Here is a 16,105-nt window from a genome sequence, read left to right as displayed (position 1 = left end):
TTACCAACAGCAAAATACATTTTTCTATGTGCACAGCTATATAATTTTACAGCATAACACTCTATGGGGCAGATTTATCAAAATGTGAGTTTAGAGCTTAATACATAAAAACTCTAGTTTTTTTTTTTTTTTTTATAAAACAGACATTACCACATACTAAAAATATTAGTCAACTGTCAAATCAGTCCCTCAGAATGGCCTTCCTCCATAAAGTACCTTAACTATTAATGTTAAGCAGCATTACATATAATATGCCACCTTTTAAAACATCTGAAACAAGTCACCAATGTGCCTACACAGACAGGGCCGCCATCAGAAATCAACGGGGCCCTCACAATAAAGTTTTGTGGGCGCTCCCTCCTGCCACACCCCCAATGGCCCCTCGCCCAGTGACCCCTCCCATCGAATACAAAGGACATAAAATTTGGTAGCCTAAATCATTGCTAGCCAGCCCAGGGCCCCCTAAAACTTTGGTAGACAAGGGCCCGCCCTAAACAGGCCCCCCCCAAAAGCATCCTCCAGCTTCCCCAGCCCCTAAAACAGGGCCCACCAAAGCCATCCTCCAGCTTCCCCACAGCCCCCCCAAAACATCTCTCAGCTTCCCCCAAGGCCCCCCCCAAAACATCCTCAGCTTCCCAGGCTCCCCCCCAAAGCATCCTGCCAGCTTCCAACAGCGCCCCCTCCCAAAGCATTCCTCCAGCTCCCCAAGGGCCCCCCCCAAAAGCATTCTCCGCTTCCATCAGGCCCCCCCCCAAAGATTCTCGCAGCTTCCCCAGGGCCCCCCCAAGAAGCATTCTCCAGCTTCCCCTAGAGCCCCCCCAAAGCATCCTCCAGTTCCCCCACCACCCCCCAAGCATCCTTCCAGCTTCCCCAGGGCCCCAAGCATCTGCCAGTTCCCACCTTCCCTCCCCCCAGCTGCCTGCTGCCGTGGTGTCCCCCGGCTGCGTCGTGGTTCTCGCGTATGTGCCGCTACTTATGCGCTTTTATAAGGTTGTGCCCTGTGCGTGTGACGTCAGTTCGCATGGGCGCAACCTTATAAAAGCGCAGAAGTAGCGGCACATAGCGAGGACGCCGCTGAAGCCGGAGGAAGCAAGGGCCCGGACTTGATTAAAGGGGGCCCCGAGCTAAGATAACTTAGAAAAACAGCCGGGCCCCCTTTAAAGCTAAAAACGTCCGGGCCCGGGACGATTGTCCCACCTGTGCCCCCCTGATGGCGGCCCTGCCTACACATACAGGACTGTTTTAAAAGGGTGATGCAACAGCACAACCACAGAACTGCTCCAATAGTGTCAAGAATATTTCCAGACAGAATCAAGTGCTCTACATACTGGGTTAGGTAAACCACCCAGTCCAGTATACTTAAATTAAGGCAGAAATCCTATTGAAGCGCACAAAGAGTATGGGGGAAAAAATACCAACACTGGTACTGTCAAGAAAATTGCTGTCCTTGTACAAAATTGACACCTCTATTAGTTGGCAATATATGGCACTGTAGCGGGCATGTGGGGCGACACATTAACTGCACAGTAACATGATTTGCTACAGACTAGAAGAATCCTGGGGGGGAACTCGATAAAATACATCCATTGTGTCAGTGGGAGACATGCTAAATTGATACACTGTGTAATTTTAAATAGAGCAACATCGAGGTGTAACACATACTGTAACTGAGATATCTATATTTAGTAGTAGAGTAGAGGTAGAAGAGTTTATTAACCTGTCAAGGGGCAAGACCTGGTTAAAAAGAACCACTGAGGTGAGGCCAATTGTCTGACAACTTGTAATGTCTTCCGCCCTCTAGGAGAGCTTGGACTGGAGGAAGAAAGCAAGGGTGACCCATTTAGAATATCTCCCACAATTACCTCCCCCCTTTCTCAGATACAGCATTCAGGACACCCACATGTGATTTAACCCCACTTATGTTTTGATATCTCTAAGTTACATGCACTTCTACACAATTACATCCATTGCTAGATGCCACCAATGAGCACAACTGTGGTCTTCTGTCCACTACATGCTTTTTTAGGGCAACAGAGTGTTTTGTGTTTTACCTCAGAGGAAGGCTAATGGGCTGAATGGTCACTTGTCTCCACAAACAAATCATCGCTGCTTTCACGTTCAGACCTGTGAATGCGGATTTCCTGTCTTTGCTAGAACTAGTTTTGTTTTACAGGTATAGGATCCCTTATCTGGAAACCCATTATCATGAAAATCATTAAATTACTGGAAGGCCATTTCCCAATAAAGGCAATTCTAATTCTAATTTTTTAGAATGATTTCCCTTTTCTCTGTAATTGGTGTGTATTGGTGGCAGAACAATCAATCCTATTGAGTTTAGTTACTGTTTAAATAATTATTAGCAGGCTTAAGGTATGGTCAATCCCTTTTCTAAAAACCCCCAGGTTCCAAGCATTCTGGATAATAGATCCCATACCAGTACAGTGCAAACACCGGGCAGATGCTGTGCCTATAGCACATATAAGCTGCTGACATATTTAACAGGGACAGTGACAGTGAAGGATTACTGCTGACATTCACTCATATTTAACTGTCACATTTTATTCCCTCAGAAGACTGTCATTGCCATTACCAATGATGATATTAGTCTTAGGCTTGGCACCTGTTTTTAAAAGAAATAAAAATACCTTCGCTGTCACAGGACAATGTATGACTACTAGGGAGTGAAATGTTTAAATTACATCACTATAATGGGTAAAAATGATTCTCCTTTTAACCAAAGCTGCTGACCAATAGAACACTGTTCCACCGTGACTCCCTCTCCCTGCTGGCTCTTCACAAGATGACAGCGGAAAAGTTTGATGTTGCTGGACTGTTACTCTCAAATATTATTATGCATTGGCAGTTCTTAATTAAAACAAGGTTTATTAGCATATAGTAACTTGAATAGGGGACTTCCTGAGCACAAAAGTGGTGAGGCAATTAAAGAGCATATAATATCAGACCACCAATTATAACAGGTGACAGATCAAATGTGAAGCAACAGTCTCACTTCCATTCCATCTGGGGTCCCACATCACCCTACTCTGCAGAGCAAAAGCTGCTCTTAATAAGCTGGCCTGTCTATCTTACAGTCTCCAAGATGGGTGCTATCACAGCTCCTACCCCCTTACCACCATTTCTTACCCTTATCATGGTGTCCCTGTCCCGTAACTTTTCTAGGGTGCTGGTCGCCTTAGGACTTAAAGACTGGTACGGAGAGCTTCGACTCTAGGCTCCCCAGCACTTCCACTTCTGGTACCCAGTGGAGTTCACAGAGAATGAGCCACGTGCTTCCTCCACTTACATACCTCCCAACTGTCCCGATTTTCATGGGACAGTCCAGATTTTCACAGTTCAGCACGCAGTCGCGGATTCTTACTGAAAAGTCCCTCATTTCTCTTTGATCTCCTGCACTGAACACTAAAAAAGATACAAAGTTTCTAAAACTTAATTAAACATGTAGCTTTTGGCAGAGAGCCTAGAAAACTTAAGCCACACCTGCACTGAAATACAATTGTAACTAATAAGCTAAACAGGTCTCTTGGAGGAACTCAAGTGTGCAGCTTAAAGGGCAATTTTACCTCTTTGTTAGCAAAACTGTAATAACACATAAAACAAAACCTCAAAATCCCCAGAAATGTGTTCAGACTTTACATAACCTGCCAGATTCTGTAAAATGGTAGTGATATTTGTGATTGTGGTCGCCAAAAAATGGGCGTGGTCAAGAAAATTTATATTACGTGAGTCATTTCTTTTTGTCCCTCTTTACATTTTTTCAAATGTTGGGAGGTATGCACTTACATAACCTTACTGAGCTAACTGGAAACCCAGCCTCCTATTATAGGTTACAGAAGGGAGACTCCCGAAGCAGCAGGGCAAGTTAACTATTTGATTTAGTTCAACACAAAGCACCAACATAGCCTCAAATGTGCATTTGTGTGCATTTTTTGCAGTATTAGGTGCAAGGTACAAAGTAGAGGGCACACAGGTACACCTGCCTTGAGGAGATGTTACTGTTATGGGTTCCCTATACCCTGTTGCAACTACACATGCAGCTGATATACACTACTGAATTGCACACTATTTCCAATGCCTTTTTCGGCACTGACACAATCCATACGCACATGGATAAAACTGTGTCTAAAAACACAGTGAATATTGAGCAAACTGTACAACTTCAACACTACACTTGCTTGCAAATGAGTCCAATTAAAGGAGAACCAAAGGATTCTCACAACTTTACATATTCTGTTTGTATCCCTTAAAAGAAGCTAGTTTCTAATATATAGTGAGTCATTTTTTTTTAAATTATGGAAAGATCCCTTATCTGGAAAACACCAGGTCCCGCGCATTCTGGATAATAGGTCCTATACCTGTACAAAAATCGCTGTTTATTAGAAAGAAGCCTATTTTACACAATAATATTACAATTCCTAAACTTTGAAAGGAGTGTTTACTTCCCCTTTTAAGTAAAAAGAAACCAAAAGTAATTGGCTCCTTTATCAGTAAGAACTAACAGTGACTGAAGCAAAGTGTTAGAAGAAAAAGGTCTAGCACCTATCATTGTTCAACTGTAACCCACTTGCTTTAAATACAGTACTGCAAGCAGGGCTTTTAAATCATTGTGGTTATTCAGTGCTGATAAGTTGGTATGTAGGAAGCCCCCAAACATCTGAGTGGTCATAAGTCTGATAAAACCAAAAGGGAAAACCACGTTGTCTAATGAAGCCCCTTGTGGAATTGCGTGGTCACAACATTTGTGCATCCAGAAAACTTTCCCATGTGTGACACCAGCATCTGTAAACTGGAGTCATTTCAATTGCCCCTGAAAGGCAGCTTCAGGCTCATTGGTTGGCAGTTACATTTTCATGATCTCAGGACTTGCACACTTGCCAATTACAACTTCCTCCAAACAAGAAACAAACATCTGGTAAGGAACACACTTTCATATTTGGCTAAAAATCTGGCCCTGAAATCTGAGCTCTGCACTTGCCTGGAAATAACCCTTTTGATTACAACTACTGAATTACCAAAAATAAGTGGGCTTTGTCTAACATATATTATGGTTTTCTGTGTCTGTGCCATCTCACTACAAGGGGTATTTTATAAATATACTTTATCCCATATTTAACAACATTATAATTCATTTGCAGAGCCTTCTGTTTCACCCCACATCAAGGGGCCCCGTAATAAGCGAGGCAGGAGTGAGGGCACGGGGCCATGATAAGGTTAGGAAAGGGCCCGGGGAAAAGTGTTAGGTGCGAGGCATTATGGGGGATGTAGTCCGGAAGGTGATTGGAGGAGAGAATGAAGGAGCAAGACAAACAGGGAGAAGCGCGGAGGAGAGCAGCCATTTTGTTTGCAGCAGCTCCCACCCTCCCTCCCTTAGCTTTAGGAGAAAGAAAAAGAGGGTCATAGGGTGCAGGGGAACAAGAGGGACATAGTCGCAGCCGGGGGGTGGTCAGAACTAAGAGGAGCTAGGCGGAAGTTTAGGCCTGAGGATAGGGATTACAGCCATAGGTCGGTGGGAAATGGGGCTGTGGTGGATTAAGAAAGGGGTTTCTAACCTCAAGGAACTGTTTACGGTGGGGGCAGATACAGCTGCCACAAAGCAGCCTTCAGCGGCTTATTGTTATTATTGTTATTATGTTACCAAGATACTAAGTTATATTATTTAATGATATGAGTGTTATTGTTAAACAAATTTGATACTGTTGCAAATAAACGGGCTGCGGCCTATTTCTACCCAAAAGGTTGTCGTGTGAATGTCTTGGTGGGAACAAAGGAGGCAGGCGTAATGGTAGGGGGTTGGCAGAGAGGGGAACAGAATTGACGCTGCCCTTATCATGGGTTATGCAAAGCTTTCCTAAAACTTACAGGTGCAGGTTTTGCTTTTAATGCACATGTCAGCTACCAAATAGGGACAAGCCTCATAACTGAATCAATACTACATTCTACTCACCCTTACTTAACCATTCATTGCAAAGTGCAGGAAAAAAGTTTTAGACAACTATTTATTAATAAATATGAATTTTACACAACAGAAATGCTATAAACGCAAGCTTCTAGCCACTCGTAAGGGCCAAGCTTGTGCGGACTATTTTCAGACTGTCATTGGAGTTTCCAATAAAATAAATTACCAAAAAACTGCAAAAAATTTTTGCCAATGCAGGTTAAAGGCTTAAATGAAAAGCCCTAAACAAAAATCACTATTGAAAAAATAAAAAGCAAAAATGAAAACGAATGGGTGTCCAAAAATTGTATCAAGAAAATAAAATGTTATCTTCCCTGGATGAAAGTTGATTAAAGACCTTCCTTTGTAATCACAATAGTCTCCTGATTCACAGCAAGGTAATCATATATCAGTCACCATTAGTGATCAGTGAATCTGTCCCATTTAGCTTCACAGGACAATTTGCGAAACAGAAAAAATTTGCAAAATTTTTTAAAGTCAATGAGTGTTTTTTCATGCAACTTTTTTTTTCCCAACATTGGAATCTATGGGAGATTCTTTGCGGCAAAACCTGCCAAAAAATTTCATTCATCACTAGTCACCATTAATAGCCCTGCTCAGGGGTTCTCACATGTGCATTAAGGAACAGGAACAAAAACACAAGTGTGTAATGCTTCATACATTTTTACCACTATTTTGCCAACGTTGTCGTTTCTACACAATCTTTGTTGCTCAACACACAGCTTAAAACAACAGATTGACTTAAAGAAGAAGGACAGATGAAAACTAAATAAGCTTTATCAGAAAGGATAATAAAAGGTCTATGTAAATACAACCATAAGCACTCACAGAAAAGCTGCACTGAGTCCTCTATCAAAAGAAACACAGTATTTATTGTCTTCTTTTTTGTATATATGTTCTGCTCCATTTCTGCAGTTAATCAGGTGCAATTCAGAAGTGCTGGACATCCTTGTACAGGCATGGCACATGTTGCCATTTGACTCCTGCTACCTTCACCACTAAGAATTACATCTAGTCCTAATCCATAGCTCACTTGCATTTTAGGGTGGCAATAAACTACTTCTACTTCTAGTTCCCCCACTGAAACAATATAATGAGACCGACACAGATTTCTGGAATACTGTTCTGCACTTAATTTTCAGCGAAAGCAGCCTGTAACTCCAGATATACTTATAAAAGTGATAATATGGTTCATAATAGACAGAGCTACATTAAAACCAAATCCAAACTGCTTTTCAAGCTCTACAATATTCTGAAGAGAACAAGAAACACCTACTTGCATCTTCAACTTTCCCTGGTTGATCAGATTTTGCTTCACCTTGTGTTTCCAGTTTCGGCGAGGATTCCAGTGGCTCCAGGATACTCACTGGTGACAGTGGCGCACAGTGGCTCAAGCCTCCATCTCGTGGGAGTGTAAAACTGCGTGGTTTTGCCCCACTACCACTTTGTGCTTGTGATTGTTTACACTCTGCCAAAGAAAAAGGACCATAATGATCTAGAAGATGGCACTTTGGAGCTGGAAGGGTTGACTGTCGTCTGTGATCTGGGGAAACCACAGCTGGCTCCAAAAATACAGAGTCCTCTAGAGGAAGAGTCTGAAGATAATGAAGTCCTGAGCTAGTTAGTGGTGTCTCAATTAAATCCTGCCAGGATCGCCTTTGACTGGCTGTTTTTCTTACTGGAGAATCTGTAGTGCTTCCAGCTGCTTCCTGCCGAAATTCTTCATGCGAGGAATGGGACTGTGAGGTTTCAGTGGAAGACAGCCTGTGTTTTGGTTCCACAAATGGGCTGGCACAACTCATCTACAGGGGAGAAAAAAACCAAGTAAACCTGGGAGGATAAGAACTGCCAATAGACTTGTATTCCAGTTATGATAAAACAATCATGGTTTAAAAAAAATAAAATAAAATAATATTATGTATATATTAAATCAGCTGAAGGGATGCTACACTTTGGCTATTCCCTATTTGGGGGTGAGTGGGGAAACAGCAACTTGGAATTATATGGGAAAAATGCACCAACAGGAATGTTGAAAAACAGCCTGAAGCTAAAAATGTGTAATTCTAGAACCAAGATTGTATATTCATGTACAGGCATGGGTTCTAATATCCAGAATGCTCAGGACCTAGGGTTTCCTGGATAAAGGGTCTTTCTGTAATTTGGATACACTAAAAATTAGATTCAGGCAGATGTTTTAGAATGCCATTCTTTTATCCTCCACTCATCAGGTATACCATCAAGATCACAATGAAGTATTCTAAACTTTAACAACAGAAATTCACTCCAGATATTGTTTCCTTTCTTTTTGATTTAATAGAAGATACCTGAACCTTTAAGTTCAAGGAATATTCTATAGCAGCCTCAATTGGCAGAGAACTCAATCATCTTAAGGATCAGTTCCTTGACAATGTCCTTGTATGATATGTACAATAGTTGTAACAAGCTAGTTAGGCACTCCCATGATTTCATTACCTGTACATAAGCCCCATTTTTATGGACTTTTGCTTTCAGAGCAGCCGTATAGTGTATAGTATTGTATACTGTACATGCTACACAATGTTGTGTCCTTCCCCAGGAGAAACCCAAATGAAGCAGTAGTTTCCTTTATGCAAAGCAAATCTACAAATCTATAAAACTGCTTTAACAAACTGGACAGCCAGGGCAGTATGAAAAAAACATTCCATTTTTAGAGAAAACAAGATACGGAACTTGATTGATAGTTTAATGAATGTTTATGTATTGTAATGGTTCCAACATTATCTTGTCTCTTACCGACAATTAGCAAACATTGTTTGAGGAACTCGCAGCAAAGCACAGAATGTTTTTTTATTTCTCAGATGAAAATTGAGTGCCACTTCTGTTGCTTTTAGGAATTTACTTTGTAGACTGCGCTGTCAGTGTTTCCATGGAAACTAAGAACTTGCATATATTTACATCTTTTACTTCTGGAGTAATGGTTGTCAATTACACTGTCAGTATAAATTAATTCATTTCAGTGAAAAAATGTTCATGTTATATAATAATCTTTTTGTATGCTTTTGGGTTTTGAATAAAGTAAAAAAGCAAATGTAAAATACATGTAAAATACTGATATGAATCGCTGTAGAGCATAATTGCAGATTTAGAACTGTACATGATATACAAGAGCGTAGGAAACATTTCTGTGGTTTTACTCATCCTACACATCTCAAAGAATAGTGGAATAATACTGAGACGTGTCAGGATATATATGTAGATCCCTAGTTTCAGTATTTATGTAGCATGATCATTTTCTGCAATAAGTGTTGTGATGGTTTTAAGCTCAAAAGTAGGAAAACAAGAAAAACAAAGAAACCACATTTAGCAAATTATAAAATATACATCAGAACAGGTTGGCACTTAGATTCTGAGATGGCAAAATGGTTAGGGAGTTTCTTTCTTTGAATTACTGGGAGGCAGACTGTATTTCAGGCAGTTATTAAAATAATACACTTGATAAAGGGTATTGATCCGAAACATGTTGTGTTACCACTACCCACAATAAATGTTTTGCAGTAAACCTGCTGAAGCTTTTTTCCTATTTTTTGGATTTCTACAATTGTATTTGGTTGCAGCACAGAGCAACAACTAGGAGCTAAAGCTTTTTTCGCAAGTATTTTAAACAAAGTTCACCAATAATTTTTTTTTAAATTTTTTATTTTTATATAATGCTGAAACCAAAGCTGGTGTATGCAATAATAATTAAATTTTATAATATATTTTATTGCTTCTATAAATTGCACTTTATGTTCAAATTAATGATTTATTGTGTATGAATTGTTTTTAATTGATTTAATTGGTATAATGATGATGATTTATAAAGGCCAAGAATGTATTTATTCATATGTGTAAACAATATTTTTTTGGCCTGTTTGCATTTATCTGAGTAATAAGCATTTTTCTGGTGACAAGTAGCGAGTCCCATATAATTAAAAGGCATGCATATAAAGTAAACACTGAATATCTCTGTGGGAACAATGCAAGTCGTCATACAAATACCTGTAGCATATATTAAATACAACATGATTGGACTTACGGAGGCTGGCCTTGGGTATGTGTCATATGGAGGCGGCGGACTGTCTTGTTTTGGTGTTGATGGTGTATCAACTTCTTCCTGATCACTCTCACTCCAATAATCTATTAAGTGAAATGAGTAATTAATTTCTGTCCAGTTGTTTTAGACTTAATTCTACTAGATACTGTATATCATGACCTGGATGAATGAGAATCTTCATAGACATAATTTCTGTCTCACTCTCTGCAATGACCTTCCCTTAATACATACTCTATGCACTGAAGAGTCAATGCATATATATATGAAGCAAAGGTCATTGCAACTTTCATAGAATGCTACTAAACGTAGTCAGCTATTCTCTCAGCAATAGCTGACTACGTTTAGTAGCATTCTATGAAAGTTGCAATAGCTGGAGCTGCCATTACCTTTGTTACCTGCCTCCCCTAAAGCATATGGTACACAGTTTTTGAAATGACCTCCTAAGGAAGCGCAGTGTATAGCATGAAACATGCCAAGGTGGAAAGGGAACAAGGACTTTTATTGAAAGCTTGAACATTTTTCTTCCTTGTACATTTTCTAACTTTAATAAACACTTACTTTAATTCTACACCATATCACCCCCCACATTTTTATCGTTTTATACCCAGTTTTAGCGCCAATTAATAACCTGGCATCAGAAATAGGGTTACAATCTCAGCCCTTTAAAAGAGTACACATGCTGCAAGCTGGATGCATGGATCAAGGATTTTTCCAACTTGCAGCATGTGTATTCAATAAGTGTCCTTTTTGTTTAAAGGGATAAACCAAACCAGAAAGCCTGCAATTACCCCCCAACCCCTTCTTCTCCCAGTGTTTCAGTGGAAGAGCTTGAAGACACCAGAGAGTTGCCTTTTGGCCATAGGTCTAAAGCTGTTGGCACCAACAGGAGAAGCAACAGAAAGATCCTGTTGTATGGCCACCTCATACAGCACAGAATCAAAACTTAGGTATTCAACTGCTCAGCCTTACTGTTTCCAGGCTTGATGCATCAACCCCCAATGGCCTCTTAATACATTGTAAATATAGAGGAGAGCACTGTCATGCAGATCCACTGCTTTGAAAGACTTCCTCAAGTGTCATACCGCACAGGCTAGTTGGTCGGGCACCATACAGGATAGCCTTAGCTTTAAGAATTATGGGGGCATGTAATAAAAGGCGCTAAGTTTGCCTAGGAGTAGTAACCCATAGAAACCAATGAATAGTTACAATTACTGTTCACCTGTTTAAAAGCAAACATCTTATTGGTTGGTTGGAAACTTACTTATGCTGCCTTGATCCTGTTTAATCCTCTCTCTCTCTGCATAGCTAGACACTGCTAGGTTCACTCTACTAAGCCATCTGCAACAGCAAGAACAGGAATTACACAAACAGTACACACAATGGCTTCTTTGCCACCTATAATTTTAATGCAATGACTATATAAAATATGGCTGCCGAGATTGTGACACATCACAAACTATTACTTATGGCCAGATGTTAGCTGGGATAATTGTTGTCTCAGTACAAGTATAATTCAGCTTTATGTGTCAAAACAAAGATTTCCTTTTTTAACTAGAGAACCATGAATGAAGACATCAAACATCTGCAAAGAAAATGGGATTGGGAGTATTCAGATACATGAAATTGTCTTTCCACATGCAAAGCCACAGGCATGTTGTATTTTTTTCATAATATTTCATTATAAGCAGAAATAAATGTCAGCAAAAAAAAAAAAACACAAAAAAAAAACATTCTTTATTACAGTATCTTACAAAGTGTCAGTAGTAGCTGAAGTCAAAATGCCTAAACAAGAAGGGTTTGCACCAGGTAGAAGCAAAGGTTCCCCTGTCACTATATGTGTGATTCAGGTTATAGGTTACTATAAGGTTATTAGAAGAAGTGGTGGAAAGAGGCATTTTAACTGAGGCTATATTGCAGCTGATGGCAGGGGTAATCCTAAAGTAGTGTGTCAGTAAAAGGCAGAATTCTGTCCATAACTGATATAACCTAACACGTATCTGAGCCCTTGGTTTGTTTGTGTGCACTGTGAATCCTATGATCCCAGGGGGTGGCCCTTAATTCTTAAAATGGCAATTTTCCATATAAGCTGCTTTATGCAATTAATTTTTGTACAGACCAACATTGTTTAGAGGTATAGTACAGTATACTATATACTGTACAGTAATAGTGTACAATACTGATGTCCAGAATAAGTTACAATAAAATAACACATATCGATCAGCTGTGTTAGAAATTGTTTTTCTTCCTAAGCACTTGCAATTTACTTCGGGTGAAAAAATAAAAATGAATATGCAATAATGCTGATGCCTAAGCACCCATGAAATATATCTATTAAATCAGTAACCTCAGAGAGCCGCATAATGCCATTTATATAAGGCTGGGCTGCTGAAATGCTCTCAATAAAACTGCAAGTCATGAACAGCATGTTCGCAGCAACAGAAATATCAACCGTTCAGATATTTTGGCAAGTGAGCGCATTGTCATATGACAGACTGGCAGTTGTTACCATCTGCCAACAAGATATGATTACAGATTACATCAAGGTGATAGAATCTATGGAGAGTTCTCTGTTGGCTATAAAAATTTAATACTTGTCAGTTTACTCAAAGTACACTTTGAAGTTAGAGTTCTTTAAAATACAAATCAAAGAGGTCATACAGGAAATAATAAGTTGTACAGTGAGCATCAATGTCACGAAAAACTGGCAGAACTAGACGTTCTCCTTACTTCACCCCTAAAAGTTTGGCTAATGTCGTTGGTGGCATGAATACTAGACAGAGTCAGGAAAATTGGCTAGTACGCATCCACAGGTGACTGACTATTGCCTTATGTTCTACTTGCTTAATGCATGTGTCCATAACAATACAGATGGAGTAGGCTTTAATGGTGCAATTGCCAATGTCAGAAAATGGTGCACTGGCATAACCTTTATATGATTTCTATTTATAGCGTTTTAGCTGCTGTGAATTATTTTTTATAATGGTTCCTTTGAAAATTATTTGTATGGAGACCTAAACTTTCAGTGAGGACAACTTCTTTCTGCTCTGGACAATCATTTTGTTGTAAATTCAGAGAAAGTTTTACAAGCAGCCTGTTATGGAGAGATTTTAACAAACAGGACAACATAACTCCCAGTCACTCTAATACAATATAGCTCTAGATAATTTTTCCTAAGGGAATTTTCTTTATATATTATTACTACATTTTGTCCTGCGCCTACAGTACCTGTGCAAGGGTCCCACTTTCCCAGCAAACAGGTCATGGTTTTTAATGTGGCAAATGTTGACTCCGAAAACCAGAGAGCATTGAGAATTTCAGGTATTATTCACGAAGATTAGAAGAAAAGCTCAATGGCAAACTATCCCAAAATATCAATGACTATATCCTTTCTTCCTTCAGCCAGATCTGTACAACCTTTCAGATATCCCATACCCCATTACATATAGCTGAATTCAGAGATATCAAAATCAGTGGCTGTCAAACTGTCAGTTAATGTCCCATTTACTTGAATGTCCAACCTTTGGTCAGGCTTCCTCTTGAAGGTTCAACCTTTGGTCAAGGCCCCACTTCAATGCCCAACCTTTGGTCAGGGCCCCACTTAAAAGTCCAACCTTAAGTCAGGTTTCATAAATAGGACAGAATATAGATATTAACTTTGTATTTCACTCCAACTGACCTCAACAAGTCCAAGCTCGGCTTTCAGATATATCTAAGAGAGCAAATGGGCATTCTCTCAGATTCTAACTTCTAACTCAGGCTGAGCTTCCTACTGCTGCTCCAAACCCCCTGCAGGGGGCAACCACACTGATCTAAATGAAAGTTTAATTTCTATATAAGCACCTTAAATGAAAGACTTCTCCATAATGAGGGTTTAAATCAATGCTCATTTCTCAGCAACAGACTTCTGGCACTGAAAGCTGTGCCTTGGAGCATAAAACATAAACTGACATTTGCTGTGCCCACACCAATTGCTTTCACTCACGTCTTTGGATTGTAAATCTCCTGCAAATCCCGCAATTATACAAAATAAAAGTAGGGTTGTATCTTCAGTCATTTTTCTCATAGAAACCTGCCGTATGTCATACTGGTCAGATACAAGGAAACATTTGCAACACCAAACCTTAACTGTTTGTCATTATAGACTTTAATAAAAGACAGGTAAATATGCAATACCCTAGTTAGGAAAGGCTAAATGTTCAGATTAAACACTTATAAAGGATTTAGTAGATTGCAAATTTGGTGTCAGCATTCTGTATTAGATCAAGGCTGAAAAGACTAGAAGATGTACTTGTATTTGAAGAGAATTTATATATGGAAGTAAAAGGATACAGTTTTAGATAGCCAGTTAAAATAAATTCTAATCCCTCATTCCACAGGGTAATTCCTTTTTAAGAATCAAGAACTGAGAAGTTTAAAGTACCTGAAATTTTCAGCAGCTTTTGTTGTTTATCAAGCTGTCACAGAACTTCTTTGGAGCTATATAAAGCCAGATGTAAAACTCATCATTTAATTGATATATCAGAAAATGATCATGATTGCTGGTACACTGTCAGTCCCACAGTCAGTCCCAAAGGAAAAGTCGCTACATAAGAATAATTACCCGTCTTATAATGATTCATGCTGAATTACACTGAAACAAAACAATTGCAGATGGGGAAACCACGCTTATTGGCTGAACTGCCCTTATCTAATAATGCAGTTAACTGTTTCCAAGCTTTCATTTTTCAGGGTTTTCACTGTGTCTATCATGGTCATAAATGTAATCTTAAACCACATGTTCCCACTTATTAAGAAGTAAGCTCTATAGTGTAATACAGGTATGGGACCCGTTATCCAGAATGCTCGAAACCTGGGGTTTTCCGGATAAGGGGTCTTTCCGTAATTCGGATCTCCTACCTTAAGACTAATAAAAAAAAATTATTTAAGCATTAATTAAACCCAATAGGATTGTTTTGGCTCCAATAAGAAGACATTATACCTTAGTTGGGATCAAGTACAAGGTACTGTTTTATTATTACAGAGAAAAATTAAACCATTTTTAAAAATTTGAATTATATGATTAAAATTGAGTATGTGGGAGATGGCCTTTCCATAATTCGGAGCTTTTTGGATAATGGGTTTCTGGATAAGTGGTCCAATACCTGTAGTTCCACATATGATATAGAATGACAAAATGTCTAACACTCTGTCTCCCTAAAATATGAAAGAGTGGGCGGTAAAATGCCATGATCATCAATGACAACCTGAATACTGTTTTATTAAATCCCCATTTCTGTGGTTTCATAAATGTCGGGTTGTGTGAGGAATGCATAGGCAATACCCCCTGGGCCCTGACTTTCACAAATTCTAAAGGGCATATGACCTAACTGACAGTTGATGTGAATTTATAACAAATGGAAACATGTGACTTAGGTAATGCCATTTATTTTAAGCGAGTCATTATGACAGTAGTCAGCTTGAGCCATGGCGACAGCTAGGACCTTTTAACATTTACAAATATAAAAAAAAAAACACTTTCACTGTCCTGCATATCATCAAAACCATTTATTTTATGGTTTGTTCTCCCTTATGGCTGGACCGGTCTCTAAATTATATTTCTTGCAGAGGGAGTATTAGTGTCCAGAGAGACAAACTGGTATAAAGGCTGTCAGTTTACAGGCAATGCAAACTGTTACATATGAAGTTGTTCAGTAGACAAATTGCTTGAAAATTCAAAACATGGAAATACATATGAAGTTGTTCAGTAGACAAATTGCTTGAAAATTCAAAACATGGAAATACAGGTATTGGACCCCTTATCTGGCGTCCCAATATCCGGCACGCTCCAAAAACCGGCACTCTGAGTTAAGCCATCGCATGTTCAGTAACCTTTTAACATGCGAACAAGCAGATAACTTTTACGGATGTTAAACTCCCCCAGTTTCTTGTGGTATGCGCTAACTTCCGGTTCCCCTCTGCCACAAGAAGCTGTCTTCCTAGCTGTGCATCGAAGCTACAGGTCAAGGGTTACAGCCTCCCTCTCGCTCGCCTGTAAGATGCTTTTAATTTACTGTTCGTTG

At 39.4% G+C, this 16,105-nt stretch overlaps 1 protein-coding gene across 4 annotated transcripts in view; it reads right to left on the bottom strand.

Moving 5' to 3' along the window:
* Positions 1-16,105, bottom strand: part of cnksr2 (connector enhancer of kinase suppressor of Ras 2) — a 191,993-nt gene that overhangs the window by 21,892 nt on the left and 153,996 nt on the right. For all 4 annotated transcript variants that reach the window (XM_012956245.3, XM_031895574.1, XM_012956247.3 and 1 more), the window contains 3 exon segments: positions 11,308-11,384; positions 10,029-10,129; positions 7,251-7,776 (listed from right to left, as the gene is read on the bottom strand). In XM_012956245.3, coding sequence (XP_012811699.2) covers positions 7,251-7,776; positions 10,029-10,129; positions 11,308-11,384 — 704 coding nt within the window.

Source organism: Xenopus tropicalis, chromosome 2 (assembly GCF_000004195.4).
Source record: "Xenopus tropicalis strain Nigerian chromosome 2, UCB_Xtro_10.0, whole genome shotgun sequence".
Lineage (NCBI taxonomy): Eukaryota > Metazoa > Chordata > Amphibia > Anura > Pipidae > Xenopus > Xenopus tropicalis.
This window is presented reverse-complemented; position numbering and strand designations above follow the sequence as displayed.